A 19,875-nucleotide genomic window follows, 5' to 3' on the forward strand; every position below is an offset into this window, starting at 1 on the left:
GTAAATATCCAGATACTTAAGCCAAATGAGCTGCTTCAATTATACCATGATGATGGTATTCATCAAAAATAGTATTTGAAATGCTTCAAAACATACGTGCTGTATTTCGATCATGTAAGACTGGTTGGGAAAATGGTCAGATTAACATAGCATTTACGACCTCCAACAGATGTGTACAATAAGTTCCAGATTTGACTGTACATGTATTCACTTTGCCTTTGTCTACCTGATTAAGGATTTTTTTTAGGAATGTGGACATGGTTTTCTCGGGTTTTTTAATTGAAACTAAACGTTCAGAGAAGCATCAGACGATTTCCAAGCTGATAGAAGTTTCTGTGACTTGGTTTCTGTGGAAGCGAAAGTAACCACATCGGATTTTTAAGTAACACAATGTACTGCACCGTTTGATCAATCCCGATTTAATCAATTAACAATGATTGATAATCCCTGGAGATAACAGGACTAGATTGGTTGAACTCTTCTCAGACCTCTCCCTTTATACGGAAACTTGTTTTGACAAGAAGTTGATTGGTTTCTCAAGTGGACAGTGAGATTCCTTTCGGATCAAAGCCGAATGAAGTTGTAGTGTAGCTTTGATCTCGCCACTGGCTTCGAAAATGCTCTCTTTGATCTATAAATCTCTACTACTATGTTTATACTAAGGGTCAGTATAAATGTTTTGCACGGACTGGAGTCCTTCACTGCATCTCAATCCGTGAGAACGAACACATCTACTTTCCAATTATCTAAATTTGGCGCTACTGAATTCCTGTAGTATTACATCCGACTGCATTCTAGTGTTGTGTCCGAAGGCCCTAGAACATGGATCCAGTTCAAGTTGCCATCAAGCTGAGACGACTCCTTATTGCCCACGACAATGCAGTGAAAGAGATCCTGACATTAGGTAAATATGAACTGTGCTCTTTTTCAGTCCCCTGCAAACATTGCAATATTGGTATCACACTGAATTTTAGAATTGAACAAAATAAAATGATATTGTTGTGAACACATTTACCGAGATTTCTAATTACCCGTTTTATTGTTTTCAGATACCCAAGTCTACCATCTGATGCGGAAGATGACAGCCAACTCCTCCAACAACTGCATAATCCGAGGTGAACAGCTGATCCAGAGACGATGGGTGCTGGAAGGTGTCAAGGAGATGTTTACCATCTACAGACAACTCAAGTGGCAAGAGGTGCAAGCCTGTGTAAACGCCATCACCAAAGATGCTTCTGGAGAGAGTGATTCGGAGGCGGACTGGAATGGAGATACCTCTTTCAATGACGATGAAGCTTCCTTCACGGAACTCTTGTCCGACAGCTCATATAGTGAGGACGACGAAGACCAGGGAGACCTATACAGCAACGACAGCAGCTACGATATGACGACTCTCAGTCGAGCTTTGTCTGTAGACGACAGTGCACTTCATAGAAACGCCTAAGAGAAATCACAAGTCCCATCCACATCAACTAGTGCTGCATTTACCTTGTTATTCATTTTTTGTAATTGTACACAAATGTTGCCTGACAGTGTGCAAAGGGCATCCTCTTATATTGTAAACCACATTTGTTTGTTGATGAATATGCTGAGGAAATAAATAATGAAGTCGATATTATAATCTTGATCAGTTGCTGACACGCTCACGACATCTTGAAGACATCATTCGTATAGAAAGTTTGAGAGAGAGAGAGAGAAAAGGTTAATTTGAGATGGTATCTCACAATACCAAGCCTTCGATCATTTTACTTGGTTCTGAGTATGGCAATCATTCGAAGATATCGTCCTTAATCTATTCTTTGAAATAGGAAAAGATACAGACTAATCAATTGAAATGAAACACATTAGGTATTGATGGAGAAGAAGAGATTCCAATGTAATGGTTGCACCATAACATTAAATACAGTTTGGAGCGTAGCAATTCGTTTGCCCGTATCCATGCCGATCCTATAGCAAAAGGATTTAGACAGACGAACCACAACCCCATATGATATTCATCTGAGAGAGATATATGCCAGGTTGAATTTCATATTATCAGAGCATTTAATTGTTTCTCTTTCCTTTTGAAATGTACATGCCCAAGTGCTTAAGGAGAGAGTCATACATGTTAAAAAGTGTCAATGCATACAGCATGCAAAACAAAAGGAAATTGAAACATTGACATCAACACAGGCCAAATAACATTTTTGATCCAAGTCAGCACTTGATGAATACTATTCCCCTGAAAGCACTAAAAAGTAAAGATCAGAATATCCTGACATGAAACAGTGGGCATCTTTCAAAAACAATGCTAACAACGTGCTTATGTATATCTAGCAACATACTCCAATTTCCATCATGTGCTTTAACAGCATTCTGTATTCAAAGATATAAATCATGACACCGTACTTTGTAATTCTCCCCAAAACATGACAGTTATACACTGAAGATGATGTCTCTAGATCATTTAACATACATAAACTTTATTGTACATGCCTATTTATTTATTTATATAGTAACCTTTTAAGTACCCGACGTCCACCCAAAAGCTTCTAAGATGGTAAATATCCAGATACTTAAGCCAAATGAGCTGCTTCAATTATACCATGATGATGGTATTCATCAAAAATAGTATTTGAAATGCTTCAAAACATACGTGCTGTATTTCGATCATGTAAGACTGGTTGGGAAAATGGTCAGATTAACATAGCATTTACGACCTCCAACAGATGTGTACAATAAGTTCCAGATTTGACTGTACATGTATTCACTTTGCCTTTGTCTACCTGATTAAGGATTTTTTTTAGGATTGTGGACATGGTTTTCTCGAGTTTTTTAATTGAAACTAAACGTTCAGAGAAGCATCAGACGATTTCCAAGCTGATAGAAGTTTCTGTGACTTGGTTTCTGTGGAAGCGAAAGTAACCACATCGGATTTTTAAGTAACACAATGTACTGCACCGTTTGATCAATCCCGATTTAATCAATTAACAATGATTGATAATCCCTGGAGATAACAGGACTAGATTGGTTGAACTCTTCTCAGACCTCTCCCTTTATACGGAAACTTGTTTTGACAAGAAGTTGATTGGTTTCTCAAGTGGACAGTGAGATTCCTTTCGGATCAAAGCCGAATGAAGTTGTAGTGTAGCTTTGATCTCGCCACTGGCTTCGAAAATGCTCTCTTTGATCTATAAATCTCTACTACTATGTTTATACTAAGGGTCAGTATAAATGTTTTGCACGGACTGGAGTCCTTCACTGCATCTCAATCCGTGAGAACGAACACATCTACTTTCCAATTATCTAAATTTGGCGCTACTGAATTCCTGTAGTATTACATCCGACTGCATTCTAGTGTTGTGTCCGAAGGCCCTAGAACATGGATCCAGTTCAAGTTGCCATCAAGCTGAGACGACTCCTTATTGCCCACGACAATGCAGTGAAAGAGATCCTGACATTAGGTAAATATGAACTGTGCTCTTTTTCAGTCCCCTGCAAACATTGCAATATCGGTATCACACTGAATTTTAGAATTGAACAAAATAAAATGATATTGTTGTGAACACATTTACCGAGATTTCTAATTACCCGTTTTATTGTTTTCAGATACCCAAGTCTACCATCTGATGCGGAAGATGACAGCCAACTCCTCCAACAACTGCATAATCCGAGGTGAACAGCTGATCCAGAGACGATGGGTGCTGGAAGGTGTCAAGGAGATGTTTACCATCTACAGACAACTCAAGTGGCAAGAGGTGCAAGCCTGTGTAAACGCCATCACCAAAGATGCTTCTGGAGAGAGTGATTCGGAGGCGGACTGGAATGGAGATACCTCTTTCAATGACGATGAAGCTTCCTTCACGGAACTCTTGTCCGACAGCTCATATAGTGAGGACGACGAAGACCAGGGAGACCTATACAGCAACGACAGCAGCTACGATATGACGACTCTCAGTCGAGCTTTGTCTGTAGACGACAGTGCACTTCATAGAAACGCCTAAGAGAAATCACAAGTCCCATCCACATCAACTAGTGCTGCATTTACCTTGTTATTCATTTTTTGTTATTGTACACAAATGTTGCCTGACAGTGTGCAAAGGGCATCCTATTATATTGTAAACCACATTTGTTTGTTGATGAATATGCTGAGGAAATAAATAATGAAGTCGATATTATAATCTTGATCAGTTGCTGACACGCTCACGACATCTTGAAGACATCATTCGTATAGAAAGTTTGTGAGAGAGAGAGAGAAAAGGTTAATTTGAGATGGTATCTCACAATACCAAGCCTTCGATCATTTTACTTGGTTCTGAGTATGGCAATCATTCGAAGATATCGTCCTTAATCTATTCTTTGAAATAGGAAAAGATACAGACTAATCAATTGAAATGAAACACATTAGGTATTGATGGAGAAGAAGAGATTCCAATGTAATGGTTGCACCATAACATTAAATACAGTTTGGAGCGTAGCAATTCGTTTGCCCGTATCCATGCCGATCCTATAGCAAAAGGATTTAGACAGACGAACCACAACCCCATATGATATTCATCTGAGAGAGATATATGCCAGGTTGAATTTCATATTATCAGAGCATTTAATTGTTTCTCTTTCCTTTTGAAATGTACATGCCCAAGTGCTTAAGGAGAGAGTCATACATGTTAAAAAGTGTCAATGCATACAGCATGCAAAACAAAAGGAAATTGAAACATTGACATCAACACAGGCCAAATAACATTTTTGATCCAAGTCAGCACTTGATGAATACTATTCCCCTGAAAGCACTAAAAAGTAAAGATCAGAATATCCTGACATGAAACAGTGGGCATCTTTCAAAAACAATGCTAACAACGTGCTTATGTATATCTAGCAACATACTCCAATTTCCATCATGTGCTTTAACAGCATTCTGTATTCAAAGATATAAATCATGACACCGTACTTTGTAATTCTCCCCAAAACATGACAGTTATACACTGAAGATGATGTCTCTAGATCATTAAGCATACATAAACTTTATTGTACATGCCTATTTATTTATTTATATAGTAACCTTTTAAGTACCCGACGTCCACCCAAAAGCTTCTAAGATGGTAAATATCCAGATACTTAAGCCAAATGAGCTGCTTCAATTATACCATGATGATGGTATTCATCAAAAATAGTATTTGAAATGCTTCAAAACATACGTGCTGTATTTCGATCATGTAAGACGGGTTGGGAAAATGCTCAGATTAACATAGCATTTACGACCTCAAACAGATGTGTACAATAAGTTCCAGATTTGACTGTACATGTCTTCACTTTGCCTTTGCCTACCTGATTAAGGATTTTTTAGGATTGTGGACATGGTTTTCTCGGCTTTTTTAATTGAAACTAAACGTTCAGAGAAGCATTAGACGATTTCCAAGCTGATAGAAGTTTCTGTGACTTGGTTTCTGTGGAAGCGAAAGTAACCACATCGGATTTTTAAGTAACACAATGTACTGCACCGTTTGATCAATCCCGATTTAATCAATTAACAATGATTGATAATCCCTGGAGATAACAGGACTAGATTGGTTGAACTCTTCTCAGACCTGTCCCTTTATACGGAAACTTGTTTTGACAAGAAGTTGATTGGTTTCTCAAGTGGACAGTGAGATTCCTTTCGGATCAAAGCCGAATGAAGTTGTAGTGTAGCTTTGATCTCGCCACTGGCTTCGAAAATGCTCTCTTTGATCTATAAATCTCTACTACTATGTTTATACTAAGGGTCAGTATAAATGTTTTGCACGGACTGGAGTCCTTCACTGCATCTCAATCCGTGAGAACGAACACATCTACTTTCCAATTATCTAAATTTGGCGCTACTGAATTCCTGTAGTATTACATCCGACTGCATTCTAGTGTTGTGTCCGAAGGCCCTAGAAAATGGATCCAGTTCAAGTTGCCATCAAGCTGAGACGACTCCTTATTGCCCACGACAATGCAGTGAAAGAGATCCTGACATTAGGTAAATATGAACTGTGCTTTTTTTCAGTCCCCTGCAAACATTGCAATATCGGTATCACACTGAATTTTAGAATTGAACAAAATAAAATGATATTGTTGTGAACACATTTACCGAGATTTCTAATTACCCGTTTTATTGTTTTCAGATACCCAAGTCTACCATCTGATGCGGAAGATGACAGCCAACTCCTCCAACAACTGCATAATCCGAGGTGAACAGCTGATCCAGAGACGATGGGTGCTGGAAGGTGTCAAGGAGATGTTTACCATCTACAGACAACTCAAGTGGCAAGAGGTGCAAGCCTGTGTAAACGCCATCACCAAAGATGCTTCTGGAGAGAGTGATTCGGAGGCGGACTGGAATGGAGATACCTCTTTCAATGACGATGAAGCTTCCTTCACGGAACTCTTGTCCGACAGCTCATATAGTGAGGACGACGAAGACCAGGGAGACCTATACAGCAACGACAGCAGCTACGATATGACGACTCTCAGTCGAGCTTTGTCTGTAGACGACAGTGCACTTCATAGAAACGCCTAAGAGAAATCACAAGTCCCATCCACATCAACTAGTGCTGCATTTACCTTGTTATTCATTTTTTGTTATTGTACACAAATGTTGCCTGACAGTGTGCAAAGGGCATCCTATTATATTGTAAACCACATTTGTTTGTTGATGAATATGCTGAGGAAATAAATAATGAAGTCGATATTATAATCTTGATCAGTTGCTGACACGCTCACGACATCTTGAAGACATCATTCGTATAGAAAGTGTGTGAGAGAGAGAGAGAAAAGGTTAATTTGAGATGGTATCTCACAATACCAAGCCTTCGATCATTTTACTTGGTTCTGAGTATGGCAATCATTCGAAGATATCGTCCTTAATCTATTCTTTGAAATAGGAAAAGATACAGACTAATCAATTGAAATGAAACACATTAGGTATTGATGGAGAAGAAGAGATTCCAATGTAATGGTTGCACCATAACATTAAATACAGTTTGGAGCGTAGCAATTCGTTTGCCCGTATCCATGCCGATCCTATAGCAAAAGGATTTAGACAGACGAACCACAACCCCATATGATATTCATCTGAGAGAGATATATGCCAGGTTGAATTTCATATTATCAGAGCATTTAATTGTTTCTCTTTCCTTTTGAAATGTACATGCCCAAGTGCTTAAGGAGAGAGTCATACATGTTAAAAAGTGTCAATGCATACAGCATGCAAAACAAAAGGAAATTGAAACATTGACATCAACACAGGCCAAATAACATTTTTGATCCAAGTCAGCACTTGATGAATACTATTCCCCTGAAAGCACTAAAAAGTAAAGATCAGAATATCCTGACATGAAACAGTGGGCATCTTTCAAAAACAATGCTAACAACGTGCTTATGTATATCTAGCAACATACTCCAATTTCCATCATGTGCTTTAACAGCATTCTGTATTCAAAGATATAAATCATGACACCGTACTTTGTAATTCTCCCCAAAACATGACAGTTATACACTGAAGATGATGTCTCTAGATCATTTAGCATACATAAACTTTATTGTACATGCCTATTTATTTATTTATATAGTAACCTTTTAAGTACCCGACGTCCACCCAAAAGCTTCTAAGATGGTAAATATCCAGATACTTAAGCCAAATGAGCTGCTTCAATTATACCATGATGATGGTATTCATCAAAAATAGTATTTGAAATGCTTCAAAACATACGTGCTGTATTTCGATCATGTAAGACGGGTTGGGAAAATGGTCAGATTAACATAGCATTTACGACCTCCAACAGATGTGTACAATAAGTTCCAGATTTGACTGTACATGTCTTCACTTTGCCTTTGCCTACCTGATTAAGGATTTTTTAGGATTGTGGACATGGTTTTCTCGGGTTTTTTAATTGAAACTAAACGTTCAGAGAAGCATCAGACGATTTCCAAGCTGATAGAAGTTTCTGTGACTTGGTTTCTGTGGAAGCGAAAGTAACCACATCGGATTTTTAAGTAACACAATGTACTGCACCGTTTGATCAATCCCGATTTAATCAATTAACAATGATTGATAATCCCTGGAGATAACAGGACTAGATTGGTTGAACTCTTCTCAGACCTGTCCCTTTATACGGAAACTTGTTTTGACAAGAAGTTGATTGGTTTCTCAAGTGGACAGTGAGATTCCTTTCGGATCAAAGCCGAATGAAGTTGTAGTGTAGCTTTGATCTCGCCACTGGCTTCGAAAATGCTCTCTTTGATCTATAAATCTCTACTACTATGTTTATACTAAGGGTCAGTATAAATGTTTTGCACGGACTGGAGTCCTTCACTGCATCTCAATCCGTGAGAACGAACACATCTACTTTCCAATTATCTAAATTTGGCGCTACTGAATTCCTGTAGTATTACATCCGACTGCATTCTAGTGTTGTGTCCGAAGGCCCTAGAAAATGGATCCAGTTCAAGTTGCCATCAAGCTGAGACGACTCCTTATTGCCCACGACAATGCAGTGAAAGAGATCCTGACATTAGGTAAATATGAACTGTGCTCTTTTTCAGTCCCCTGCAAACATTGCAATATCGGTATCACACTGAATTTTAGAATTGAACAAAATAAAATGATATTGTTGTGAACACATTTACCGAGATTTCTAATTACCCGTTTTATTGTTTTCAGATACCCAAGTCTACCATCTGATGCGGAAGATGACAGCCAACTCCTCCAACAACTGCATAATCCGAGGTGAACAGCTGATCCAGAGACGATGGGTGCTGGAAGGTGTCAAGGAGATGTTTACCATCTACAGACAACTCAAGTGGCAAGAGGTGCAAGCCTGTGTAAACGCCATCACCAAAGATGCTTCTGGAGAGAGTGATTCGGAGGCGGACTGGAATGGAGATACCTCTTTCAATGACGATGAAGCTTCCTTCACGGAACTCTTGTCCGACAGCTCATATAGTGAGGACGACGAAGACCAGGGAGACCTATACAGCAACGACAGCAGCTACGATATGACGACTCTCAGTCGAGCTTTGTCTGTAGACGACAGTGCACTTCATAGAAACGCCTAAGAGAAATCACAAGTCCCATCCACATCAACTAGTGCTGCATTTACCTTGTTATTCATTTTTTGTTATTGTACACAAATGTTGCCTGACAGTGTGCAAAGGGCATCCTATTATATTGTAAACCACATTTGTTTGTTGATGAATATGCTGAGGAAATAAATAATGAAGTCGATATTATAATCTTGATCAGTTGCTGACACGCTCACGACATCTTGAAGACATCATTCGTATAGAAAGTGTGTGAGAGAGAGAGAGAAAAGGTTAATTTGAGATGGTATCTCACAATACCAAGCCTTCGATCATTTTACTTGGTTCTGAGTATGGCAATCATTCGAAGATATCGTCCTTAATCTATTCTTTGAAATAGGAAAAGATACAGACTAATCAATTGAAATGAAACACATTAGGTATTGATGGAGAAGAAGAGATTCCAATGTAATGGTTGCACCATAACATTAAATACAGTTTGGAGCGTAGCAATTCGTTTGCCCGTATCCATGCCGATCCTATAGCAAAAGGATTTAGACAGACGAACCACAACCCCATATGATATTCATCTGAGAGAGATATATGCCAGGTTGAATTTCATATTATCAGAGCATTTAATTGTTTCTCTTTCCTTTTGAAATGTACATGCCCAAGTGCTTAAGGAGAGAGTCATACATGTTAAAAAGTGTCAATGCATACAGCATGCAAAACAAAAGGAAATTGAAACATTGACATCAACACAGGCCAAATAACATTTTTGATCCAAGTCAGCACTTGATGAATACTATTCCCCTGAAAGCACTAAAAAGTAAAGATCAGAATATCCTGACATGAAACAGTGGGCATCTTTCAAAAACAATGCTAACAACGTGCTTATGTATATCTAGCAACATACTCCAATTTCCATCATGTGCTTTAACAGCATTCTGTATTCAAAGATATAAATCATGACACCGTACTTTGTAATTCTCCCCAAAACATGACAGTTATACACTGAAGATGATGTCTCTAGATCATTTAGCATACATAAACTTTATTGTACATGCCTATTTATTTATTTATATAGTAACCTTTTAAGTACCCGACGTCCACCCAAAAGCTTCTAAGATGGTAAATATCCAGATACTTAAGCCAAATGAGCTGCTTCAATTATACCATGATGATGGTATTCATCAAAAATAGTATTTGAAATGCTTCAAAACATACGTGCTGTATTTCGATCATGTAAGACGGGTTGGGAAAATGGTCAGATTAACATAGCATTTACGACCTCCAACAGATGTGTACAATAAGTTCCAGATTTGACTGTACATGTCTTCACTTTGCCTTTGCCTACCTGATTAAGGATTTTTTAGGATTGTGGACATGGTTTTCTCGGGTTTTTTAATTGAAACTAAACGTTCAGAGAAGCATCAGACGATTTCCAAGCTGATAGAAGTTTCTGTGACTTGGTTTCTGTGGAAGCGAAAGTAACCACATCGGATTTTTAAGTAACACAATGTACTGCACCGTTTGATCAATCCCGATTTAATCAATTAACAATGATTGATAATCCCTGGAGATAACAGGACTAGATTGGTTGAACTCTTCTCAGACCTCTCCCTTTATACGGAAACTTGTTTTGACAAGAAGTTGATTGGTTTCTCAAGTGGACAGTGAGATTCCTTTCGGATCAAAGCCGAATGAAGTTGTAGTGTAGCTTTGATCTCGCCACTGGCTTCGAAAATGCTCTCTTTGATCTATAAATCTCTACTACTATGTTTATACTAAGGGTCAGTATAAATGTTTTGCACGGACTGGAGTCCTTCACTGCATCTCAATCCGTGAGAACGAACACATCTACTTTCCAATTATCTAAATTTGGCGCTACTGAATTCCTGTAGTATTACATCCGACTGCATTCTAGTGTTGTGTCCGAAGGCCCTAGAAAATGGATCCAGTTCAAGTTGCCATCAAGCTGAGACGACTCCTTATTGCCCACGACAATGCAGTGAAAGAGATCCTGACATTAGGTAAATATGAACTGTGCTCTTTTTCAGTCCCCTGCAAACATTGCAATATCGGTATCACACTGAATTTTAGAATTGAACAAAATAAAATGATATTGTTGTGAACACATTTACCGAGATTTCTAATTACCCGTTTTATTGTTTTCAGATACCCAAGTCTACCATCTGATGCGGAAGATGACAGCCAACTCCTCCAACAACTGCATAATCCGAGGTGAACAGCTGATCCAGAGACGATGGGTGCTGGAAGGTGTCAAGGAGATGTTTACCATCTACAGACAACTCAAGTGGCAAGAGGTGCAAGCCTGTGTAAACGCCATCACCAAAGATGCTTCTGGAGAGAGTGATTCGGAGGCGGACTGGAATGGAGATACCTCTTTCAATGACGATGAAGCTTCCTTCACGGAACTCTTGTCCGACAGCTCATATAGTGAGGACGACGAAGACCAGGGAGACCTATACAGCAACGACAGCAGCTACGATATGACGACTCTCAGTCGAGCTTTGTCTGTAGACGACAGTGCACTTCATAGAAACGCCTAAGAGAAATCACAAGTCCCATCCACATCAACTAGTGCTGCATTTACCTTGTTATTCATTTTTTGTTATTGTACACAAATGTTGCCTGACAGTGTGCAAAGGGCATCCTATTATATTGTAAACCACATTTGTTTGTTGATGAATATGCTGAGGAAATAAATAATGAAGTCGATATTATAATCTTGATCAGTTGCTGACACGCTCACGACATCTTGAAGACATCATTCGTATAGAAAGTGTGTGAGAGAGAGAGAGAAAAGGTTAATTTGAGATGGTATCTCACAATACCAAGCCTTCGATCATTTTACTTGGTTCTGAGTATGGCAATCATTCGAAGATATCGTCCTTAATCTATTCTTTGAAATAGGAAAAGATACAGACTAATCAATTGAAATGAAACACATTAGGTATTGATGGAGAAGAAGAGATTCCAATGTAATGGTTGCACCATAACATTAAATACAGTTTGGAGCGTAGCAATTCGTTTGCCCGTATCCATGCCGATCCTATAGCAAAAGGATTTAGACAGACGAACCACAACCCCATATGATATTCATCTGAGAGAGATATATGCCAGGTTGAATTTCATATTATCAGAGCATTTAATTGTTTCTCTTTCCTTTTGAAATGTACATGCCCAAGTGCTTAAGGAGAGAGTCATACATGTTAAAAAGTGTCAATGCATACAGCATGCAAAACAAAAGGAAATTGAAACATTGACATCAACACAGGCCAAATAACATTTTTGATCCAAGTCAGCACTTGATGAATACTATTCCCCTGAAAGCACTAAAAAGTAAAGATCAGAATATCCTGACATGAAACAGTGGGCATCTTTCAAAAACAATGCTAACAACGTGCTTATGTATATCTAGCAACATACTCCAATTTCCATCATGTGCTTTAACAGCATTCTGTATTCAAAGATATAAATCATGACACCGTACTTTGTAATTCTCCCCAAAACATGACAGTTATACACTGAAGATGATGTCTCTAGATCATTTAGCATACATAAACTTTATTGTACATGCCTATTTATTTATTTATATAGTAACCTTTTAAGTACCCGACGTCCACCCAAAAGCTTCTAAGATGGTAAATATCCAGATACTTAAGCCAAATGAGCTGCTTCAATTATACCATGATGATGGTATTCATCAAAAATAGTATTTGAAATGCTTCAAAACATACGTGCTGTATTTCGATCATGTAAGACGGGTTGGGAAAATGGTCAGATTAACATAGCATTTACGACCTCCAACAGATGTGTACAATAAGTTCCAGATTTGACTGTACATGTCTTCACTTTGCCTTTGCCTACCTGATTAAGGATTTTTTAGGATTGTGGACATGGTTTTCTCGGGTTTTTTAATTGAAACTAAACGTTCAGAGAAGCATCAGACGATTTCCAAGCTGATAGAAGTTTCTGTGACTTGGTTTCTGTGGAAGCGAAAGTAACCACATCGGATTTTTAAGTAACACAATGTACTGCACCGTTTGATCAATCCCGATTTAATCAATTAACAATGATTGATAATCCCTGGAGATAACAGGACTAGATTGGTTGAACTCTTCTCAGACCTCTCCCTTTATACGGAAACTTGTTTTGACAAGAAGTTGATTGGTTTCTCAAGTGGACAGTGAGATTCCTTTCGGATCAAAGCCTAATGAAGTTGTAGTGTAGCTTTGATCTCGCCACTGGCTTCGAAAATGCTCTCTTTGATCTATAAATCTCTACTACTATGTTTATACTAAGGGTCAGTATAAATGTTTTGCACGGACTGGAGTCCTTCACTGCATCTCAATCCGTGAGAACGAACACATCTACTTTCCAATTATCTAAATTTGGCGCTACTGAATTCCTGTAGTATTACATCCGACTGCATTCTAGTGTTGTGTCCGAAGGCCCTAGAAAATGGATCCAGTTCAAGTTGCCATCAAGCTGAGACGACTCCTTATTGCCCACGACAATGCAGTGAAAGAGATCCTGACATTAGGTAAATATGAACTGTGCTCTTTTTCAGTCCCCTGCAAAAATTGCAATATCGGTATCACACTGAATTTTAGAATTGAACAAAATAAAATGATATTGTTGTGAACACATTTACCGAGATTTCTAATTACCCGTTTTATTGTTTTCAGATACCCAAGTCTACCATCTGATGCGGAAGATGACAGCCAACTCCTCCAACAACTGCATAATCCGAGGTGAACAGCTGATCCAGAGACGATGGGTGCTGGAAGGTGTCAAGGAGATGTTTACCATCTACAGACAACTCAAGTGGCAAGAGGTGCAAGCCTGTGTAAACGCCATCACCAAAGATGCTTCTGGAGAGAGTGATTCGGAGGCGGACTGGAATGGAGATACCTCTTTCAATGACGATGAAGCTTCCTTCACGGAACTCTTGTCCGACAGCTCATATAGTGAGGACGACGAAGACCAGGGAGACCTATACAGCAACGACAGCAGCTACGATATGACGACTCTCAGTCGAGCTTTGTCTGTAGACGACAGTGCACTTCATAGAAACGCCTAAGAGAAATCACAAGTCCCATCCACATCAACTAGTGCTGCATTTACCTTGTTATTCATTTTTTGTTATTGTACACAAATGTTGCCTGACAGTGTGCAAAGGGCATCCTATTATATTGTAAACCACATTTGTTTGTTGATGAATATGCTGAGGAAATAAATAATGAAGTCGATATTATAATCTTGATCATTTGCTGACACGCTCACGACATCTTGAAGACATCATTCGTATAGAAAGTTTGTGAGAGAGAGAGAGAGAAAAGGTTAATTTGAGATGGTATCTCACAATACCAAGCCTTCGATCATTTTACTTGGTTCTGAGTATGGCAATCATTCGAAGATATCGTCCTTAATCTATTCTTTGAAATAGGAAAAGATACAGACTAATCAATTGAAATGAAACACGTTAGGTATTGATGGAGAAGAGATTCCAATGTAATGGTTGCACCATAACATTAAATACAGTTTGGAGCGTTGCAATTCGTTTGCCCGTATCCATGCCGATCCTATAGCAAAAGGATTTAGACAGACGAACCACAACCCCATATGATATTCATCTGAGAGAGATATATGCCAGATGGAATTTCATATTATCAGAGCATTTAATTGTTTCTCTTTCCTTTTGAAATGTACATGCCCAAGTGCTTAAGGAGAGAGTCATACATGTTAAAAAGTGTCAATGCATACAGCATGCAAAACAAAAGGAAATTGAAACATTGACATCAACACAGGCCAAATAACATTTTTGATCCAAGTCAGCACTTGATGAATACTATTCCCCTGAAAGCACTAAAAAGTAAAGATCAGAATATCCTGACATGAAACAGTGGGCATCTTTCAAAAACAATGCTAACAACGTGCTTATGTTTATCTAGCAACATACTCCAATTTCCATCATGTGCTTTAACAGTATTCTGTATTCAAAGATATAAATCATGACACCGTGCTTTGTAATTCTCCCCAAAACATGACAGTTATACACTGAAGATGATGTCTCTAGATCATTTAACATACATAAACTTTATTGTACATGCCTATTTATTTATTTATATAGTAACCTTTTAAGTACCCGACGTCCACCCAAAAGCTTCTAAGATGGTAAATATCCGGATACTTAAGCCAAATGAGCTGCTTCAATTATACCATGATGATGGTATTCATCAAAAATAGTATTTGAAATGCTTCAAAACATACGTGCTGTATTTCGATCATGTAAGACGGGTTGGGAAAATGGTCAGATTAACATAGCATTTACGACCTCAAACAGATGTGTACAATAAGTTCCAGATTTGACTGTACATGTCTTCACTTTGCCTTTGCCTACCTGATTAAGGATTTTTTAGGATTGTGGACATGGTTTTCTCGGCTTTTTTAATTGAAACTAAACGTTCAGAGAAGCATCAGACGATTTCCAAGCTGATAGAAGTTTCTGTGACTTGGTTTCTGTGGAAGCGAAAGTAACCACATCGGATTTTTAAGTAACACAATGTACTGCACCGTTTGATCAATCCCGATTTAATCAATTAACAATGATTGATAATCCCTGGAGATAACAGGACTAGATTGGTTGAACTCTTCTCAGACCTCTCCCTTTATACGGAAACTTGTTTTGACAAGAAGTTGATTGGTTTCTCAAGTGGACAGTGAGATTCCTTTCGGATCAAAGCCTAATGAAGTTGTAGTGTAGCTTTGATCTCGCCACTGGCTTCGAAAATGCTCTCTTTGATCTATAAATCTCTACTACTATGTTTATACTAAGGGTCAGTATAAATGTTTTGCACGGACTGGAGTCCTTCACTGCATCTCAATCCGTGAGAACGAACACATCTACTTTCCAATTATCTAAATTTGGCGCTACTGAATTCCTGTAGTATTACATCCGACTGCATTCTAGTGTTGTGTCCGAAGGCCCTAGAACATGGATCCAGTTCAAGTTGCCATCAAGCTGAGACGACTCCTTATTGCCCACGACAATGCAGTGAAAGAGATCCTGACATTAGGTAAATATGAACTGTGCTCTTTTTCAGTCCCCTGCAAACATTGCAATATCGGTATCACACTGAATTTTAGAATTGAACAAAATAAAATGATATTGTTGTGAACACATTTACCGAGATTTCTAATTACCCGTTTTATTGTTTTCAGATACCCAAGTCTACCATCTGATGCGGAAGATGACAGCCAACTCCTCCAACAACTGCATAATCCGAGGTGAACAGCTGATCCAGAGACGATGGGTGCTGGAAGGTGTCAAGGAGATGTTTACCATCTACAGACAACTCAAGTGGCAAGAGGTGCAAGCCTGTGTAAACGCCATCACCAAAGATGCTTCTGGAGAGAGTGATTCGGAGGCGGACTGGAATGCAGATACCTCTTTCAATGACGATGAAGCTTCCTTCACGGAACTCTTGTCCGACAGCTCATATAGTGAGGACGACGAAGACCAGGGAGACCTATACAGCAACGACAGCAGCTACGATATGACGACTCTCAGTCGAGCTTTGTCTGTAGACGACAGTGCACTTCATAGAAACGCCTAAGAGAAATCACAAGTCCCATCCACATCAACTAGTGCTGCATTTACCTTGTTATTCATTTTTTGTTATTGTACACAAATGTTGCCTGACAGTGTGCAAAGGGCATTCTATTATATTGTAAACCACATTTGTTTGTTGATGAATATGCTGAGGAAATAAATAATGAAGTCGATATTATAATCTTGATCATTTGCTGACACGCTCACGACATCTTGAAGACATCATTCGTATAGAAAGTTTGTGAGAGAGAGAGAGAGAAAAGGTTAATTTGAGATGGTATCTCACAATACCAAGCCTTCGATCATTTTACTTGGTTCTGAGTATGGCAATCATTCGAAGATATCGTCCTTAATCTATTCTTTGAAATAGGAAAAGATACAGACTAATCAATTGAAATGAAACACGTTAGGTATTGATGGAGAAGAGATTCCAATGTAATGGTTGCACCATAACATTATATACAGTTTGGAGCGTAGCAATTCGTTTGCCCGTATCCATGCCGATCCTATAGCAAAAGGATTTAGACAGACGAACCACAACCCCATATGATATTCATCTGAGAGAGATATATGCCAGGTGGAATTTCATTTTATCAGAGCATTTAATTGTTTCTCTTTCCTTTTGAAATGTACATGCCCAAGTGCTTAAGGAGAGAGTCATACATGTTAAAAAGTGTCAATGCATACAGCATGCAAAACAAAAGGAAATTGAAACATTGACATCAACACAGGCCAAATAACATTTTTGATCCAAGTCAGCACTTGATGAATACTATTCCCCTGAAAGCACTAAAAAGTAAAGATCAGAATATCCTGACATGAAACAGTGGGCATCTTTCAAAAACAATGCTAACAACGTGCTTATGTATATCTAGCAACATACTCCAATTTCCATCATGTGCTTTAACAGCATTCTGTATTCAAAGATATAAATCATGACACCGTGCTTTGTAATTCTCCCCAAAACATGACAGTTATACACTGAAGATGATGTCTCTAGATCATTTAACATACATAAACTTTATTGTACATGCCTATTTATTTATTTATATAGTAACCTTTTAAGTACCCGACGTCCACCCAAAAGCTTCTAAGATGGTAAATATCCAGATACTTAAGCCAAATGAGCTGCTTCAATTATACCATGATGATGGTATTCATCAAAAATAGTATTTGAAATGCTTCAAAACATACGTGCTGTATTTCGATCATGTAAGACGGGTTGGGAAAATGGTCAGATTAACATAGCATTTACGACCTCAAACAGATGTGTACAATAAGTTCCAGATTTGACTGTACATGTCTTCACTTTGCCTTTGCCTACCTGATTAAGGATTTTTTAGGATTGTGGACATGTTTTTCTCGGGGTTTTTAATTGAAACTAAACGTTCAGAGAAGCATCAGACGATTTCCAAGCTGATAGAAGTTTCTGTGACTTGGTTTCTGTGGAAGCGAAAGTAACCACATCGGATTTTTAAGTAACACAATGTACTGCACCGTTTGATCAATCCCGATTTAATCAATTAACAATGATTGATAATCCCTGGAGATAACAGGACTAGATTGGTTGAACTCTTCTCAGACCTCTCCCTTTATACGGAAACTTGTTTTGACAAGAAGTTGTTTGGTTTCTCAAGTGGACAGTGAGATTCCTTTCGGATCAAAGCCTAATGAAGTTGTAGTGTAGCTTTGATCTCGCCACTGGCTTCGAAAATGCTCTCTTTGATCTATAAATCTCTACTACTATGTTTATACTAAGGGTCAGTATAAATGTTTTGCACGGACTGGAGTCCACCAAGTAAAAACAACAAACCAACTCACCTCCCCAAAACCACCACCACTCACCACAACACACGCTCTCCAACACAACACCCAAACAATATGACTGACACCCGCAACGCCACACTCGCAGACATTCCAGCTCCTTACTCACCCACGCCTGCGGAAGCGCACAACACTTCTGGGAGGTCACTCGAAAACATCGTCCCGACCGAGTATGGCGAAAACACGACATACACCACCCCAACCAAACCAGCTAACTCGCCACCACAAAACACCAAAAAACGCAAACTCGACACATCCACTCCACCTCCATCGCCAACACCCTCCCCGGCCGCCTTCCTCACCACCTTCGCCCTCTACTTCTTCTCAGCAGGCTCAGGCACCACTCTCTCACTAGAACTTTCGGCAGACAAAATAGGACTTTGGTTCAAAAGACAAAAAATAAATTACAACAATATTAAAAAAGCCAACAAAGGATACCAGATAATCTTTCCTAACCGAGAATCTTACAACGCAGCAAATAAAATAACTCAAATATTCCACGTCACGGTAATCAAACAAACACCTAATTGGCAACAATATACACGAGGCGTAATAAGGGTTAACCCAAGGGAAACAACTGAGGACTTACAATTATACTCTCTAGAAGCTAACATAAACCAAGACCAAAACCCTCAACCCCTAATCACCAGCACGCGCAGAATAACCTCAACTAGAAACGGAAAAACGGTCCCAACCTCCATTGTCATAATCAACTTTAAAAAAAACGCTAAATTCCCTGAAGCCCCCAAACACATATCCTTCGGAGCCCACACAAACTTAGAAGTCAAACCCTATATAAAGCAGGTTAAGCAATGTTCAAAGTGCCTCAAATACAACCACACTGCTTCCCAATGCACCTACCCTAAAACTAAATGTAAAAAATGCGCACAAACAGACTGCCCAGGCACATGCACACCCTGGTGCATCCACTGCAAATCCACCCAACACACTTCACTTTCAAACCAATGCCCACACAGACACACACTCACCCAGCAGGCCAACAAACACATAAACATAGAAACGGCTAAAATCCAAACACGAAAATTTGCTACACCTGCATCTAAACCACTCCTCCCTACACCACACCCAAACACCATCCCACAAACAAACACCACACCCATAACCGACAGCTCTGTCTGGGACCCCTACCGAGAAACCGCACCCACCTCACACACACAAGCAGCCACTCAACCAACCACGAACCCTCCCAAAACATCAACCCCCGCATGCAAAACAAACCTCAAAATGACCACCACAACACGACCCTCATCCAAGCACCCTACAGCCCATATGGCAACAACGCTCTCCCACAAGCAAGCACAACAACAAAACACAAACACTAAGAAAACATCAGCTACACCCATCCCGCCAACACCTTCACAACCCTC

General features: G+C 39.1%; 7 protein-coding genes across 7 annotated transcripts; all 7 read left to right on the plus strand.

The window, feature by feature from the left end:
- The first annotated feature begins 822 nt into the window (after positions 1-822).
- LOC139448142 (uncharacterized) lies at positions 823-1,444 on the plus strand. Its single transcript, XM_071229661.1, has 2 exons — positions 823-904; positions 1,050-1,444. The coding sequence occupies exons 1-2, from the start codon at positions 823-825 to the stop codon at positions 1,442-1,444; spliced, it is 477 nt and encodes a 158-aa protein (XP_071085762.1).
- A 1,917-nt stretch (positions 1,445-3,361) lies between these two features.
- On the plus strand, positions 3,362-3,983 carry LOC139448141 (uncharacterized). Its single transcript, XM_071229660.1, has 2 exons — positions 3,362-3,443; positions 3,589-3,983. Exons 1-2 carry the CDS (start codon positions 3,362-3,364, stop codon positions 3,981-3,983), a joined length of 477 nt encoding a protein of 158 aa, XP_071085761.1.
- Positions 3,984-5,898: 1,915 nt separating this feature from the next.
- LOC139448140 (uncharacterized) lies at positions 5,899-6,520 on the plus strand. The gene is made up of 2 exons (XM_071229659.1): positions 5,899-5,980; positions 6,126-6,520. Exons 1-2 carry the CDS (start codon positions 5,899-5,901, stop codon positions 6,518-6,520), a joined length of 477 nt encoding a protein of 158 aa, XP_071085760.1.
- A 1,915-nt stretch (positions 6,521-8,435) lies between these two features.
- On the plus strand, positions 8,436-9,057 carry LOC139448139 (uncharacterized). The gene is made up of 2 exons (XM_071229658.1): positions 8,436-8,517; positions 8,663-9,057. The coding sequence occupies exons 1-2, from the start codon at positions 8,436-8,438 to the stop codon at positions 9,055-9,057; spliced, it is 477 nt and encodes a 158-aa protein (XP_071085759.1).
- Positions 9,058-10,972: 1,915 nt separating this feature from the next.
- On the plus strand, positions 10,973-11,594 carry LOC139448138 (uncharacterized). Its single transcript, XM_071229657.1, has 2 exons — positions 10,973-11,054; positions 11,200-11,594. The coding sequence occupies exons 1-2, from the start codon at positions 10,973-10,975 to the stop codon at positions 11,592-11,594; spliced, it is 477 nt and encodes a 158-aa protein (XP_071085758.1).
- Positions 11,595-13,509: 1,915 nt separating this feature from the next.
- On the plus strand, positions 13,510-14,131 carry LOC139448136 (uncharacterized). Its single transcript, XM_071229654.1, has 2 exons — positions 13,510-13,591; positions 13,737-14,131. The coding sequence occupies exons 1-2, from the start codon at positions 13,510-13,512 to the stop codon at positions 14,129-14,131; spliced, it is 477 nt and encodes a 158-aa protein (XP_071085755.1).
- Positions 14,132-16,045: 1,914 nt separating this feature from the next.
- On the plus strand, positions 16,046-16,667 carry LOC139448137 (uncharacterized). The gene is made up of 2 exons (XM_071229656.1): positions 16,046-16,127; positions 16,273-16,667. Exons 1-2 carry the CDS (start codon positions 16,046-16,048, stop codon positions 16,665-16,667), a joined length of 477 nt encoding a protein of 158 aa, XP_071085757.1.
- The last annotated feature ends 3,208 nt before the right edge of the window (positions 16,668-19,875 follow it).

This window comes from Haliotis cracherodii, unplaced genomic scaffold (genome assembly GCF_022045235.1).
Source record: "Haliotis cracherodii isolate W230 unplaced genomic scaffold, xgHalCrac1.p SCAF_7, whole genome shotgun sequence".
Taxonomy (NCBI): Eukaryota; Metazoa; Mollusca; class Gastropoda; order Lepetellida; family Haliotidae; genus Haliotis; species Haliotis cracherodii.

Coding starts and splice junctions, on each gene's coding strand:
- LOC139448139 (XM_071229658.1), top strand. CDS start 8,436: ATGGATCCAGTTCAAGTTGCCATCAAGCTGAGACGACTCCTTATTGCC. Junction 8,518..8,662: donor GAAAGAGATCCTGACATTAG/GTAAATATGAAC, acceptor TATTGTTTTCAG/ATACCCAAGTCTACCATCTG.
- LOC139448141 (XM_071229660.1), top strand. CDS start 3,362: ATGGATCCAGTTCAAGTTGCCATCAAGCTGAGACGACTCCTTATTGCC. Junction 3,444..3,588: donor GAAAGAGATCCTGACATTAG/GTAAATATGAAC, acceptor TATTGTTTTCAG/ATACCCAAGTCTACCATCTG.
- LOC139448137 (XM_071229656.1), top strand. CDS start 16,046: ATGGATCCAGTTCAAGTTGCCATCAAGCTGAGACGACTCCTTATTGCC. Junction 16,128..16,272: donor GAAAGAGATCCTGACATTAG/GTAAATATGAAC, acceptor TATTGTTTTCAG/ATACCCAAGTCTACCATCTG.
- LOC139448138 (XM_071229657.1), top strand. CDS start 10,973: ATGGATCCAGTTCAAGTTGCCATCAAGCTGAGACGACTCCTTATTGCC. Junction 11,055..11,199: donor GAAAGAGATCCTGACATTAG/GTAAATATGAAC, acceptor TATTGTTTTCAG/ATACCCAAGTCTACCATCTG.
- LOC139448136 (XM_071229654.1), top strand. CDS start 13,510: ATGGATCCAGTTCAAGTTGCCATCAAGCTGAGACGACTCCTTATTGCC. Junction 13,592..13,736: donor GAAAGAGATCCTGACATTAG/GTAAATATGAAC, acceptor TATTGTTTTCAG/ATACCCAAGTCTACCATCTG.
- LOC139448142 (XM_071229661.1), top strand. CDS start 823: ATGGATCCAGTTCAAGTTGCCATCAAGCTGAGACGACTCCTTATTGCC. Junction 905..1,049: donor GAAAGAGATCCTGACATTAG/GTAAATATGAAC, acceptor TATTGTTTTCAG/ATACCCAAGTCTACCATCTG.
- LOC139448140 (XM_071229659.1), top strand. CDS start 5,899: ATGGATCCAGTTCAAGTTGCCATCAAGCTGAGACGACTCCTTATTGCC. Junction 5,981..6,125: donor GAAAGAGATCCTGACATTAG/GTAAATATGAAC, acceptor TATTGTTTTCAG/ATACCCAAGTCTACCATCTG.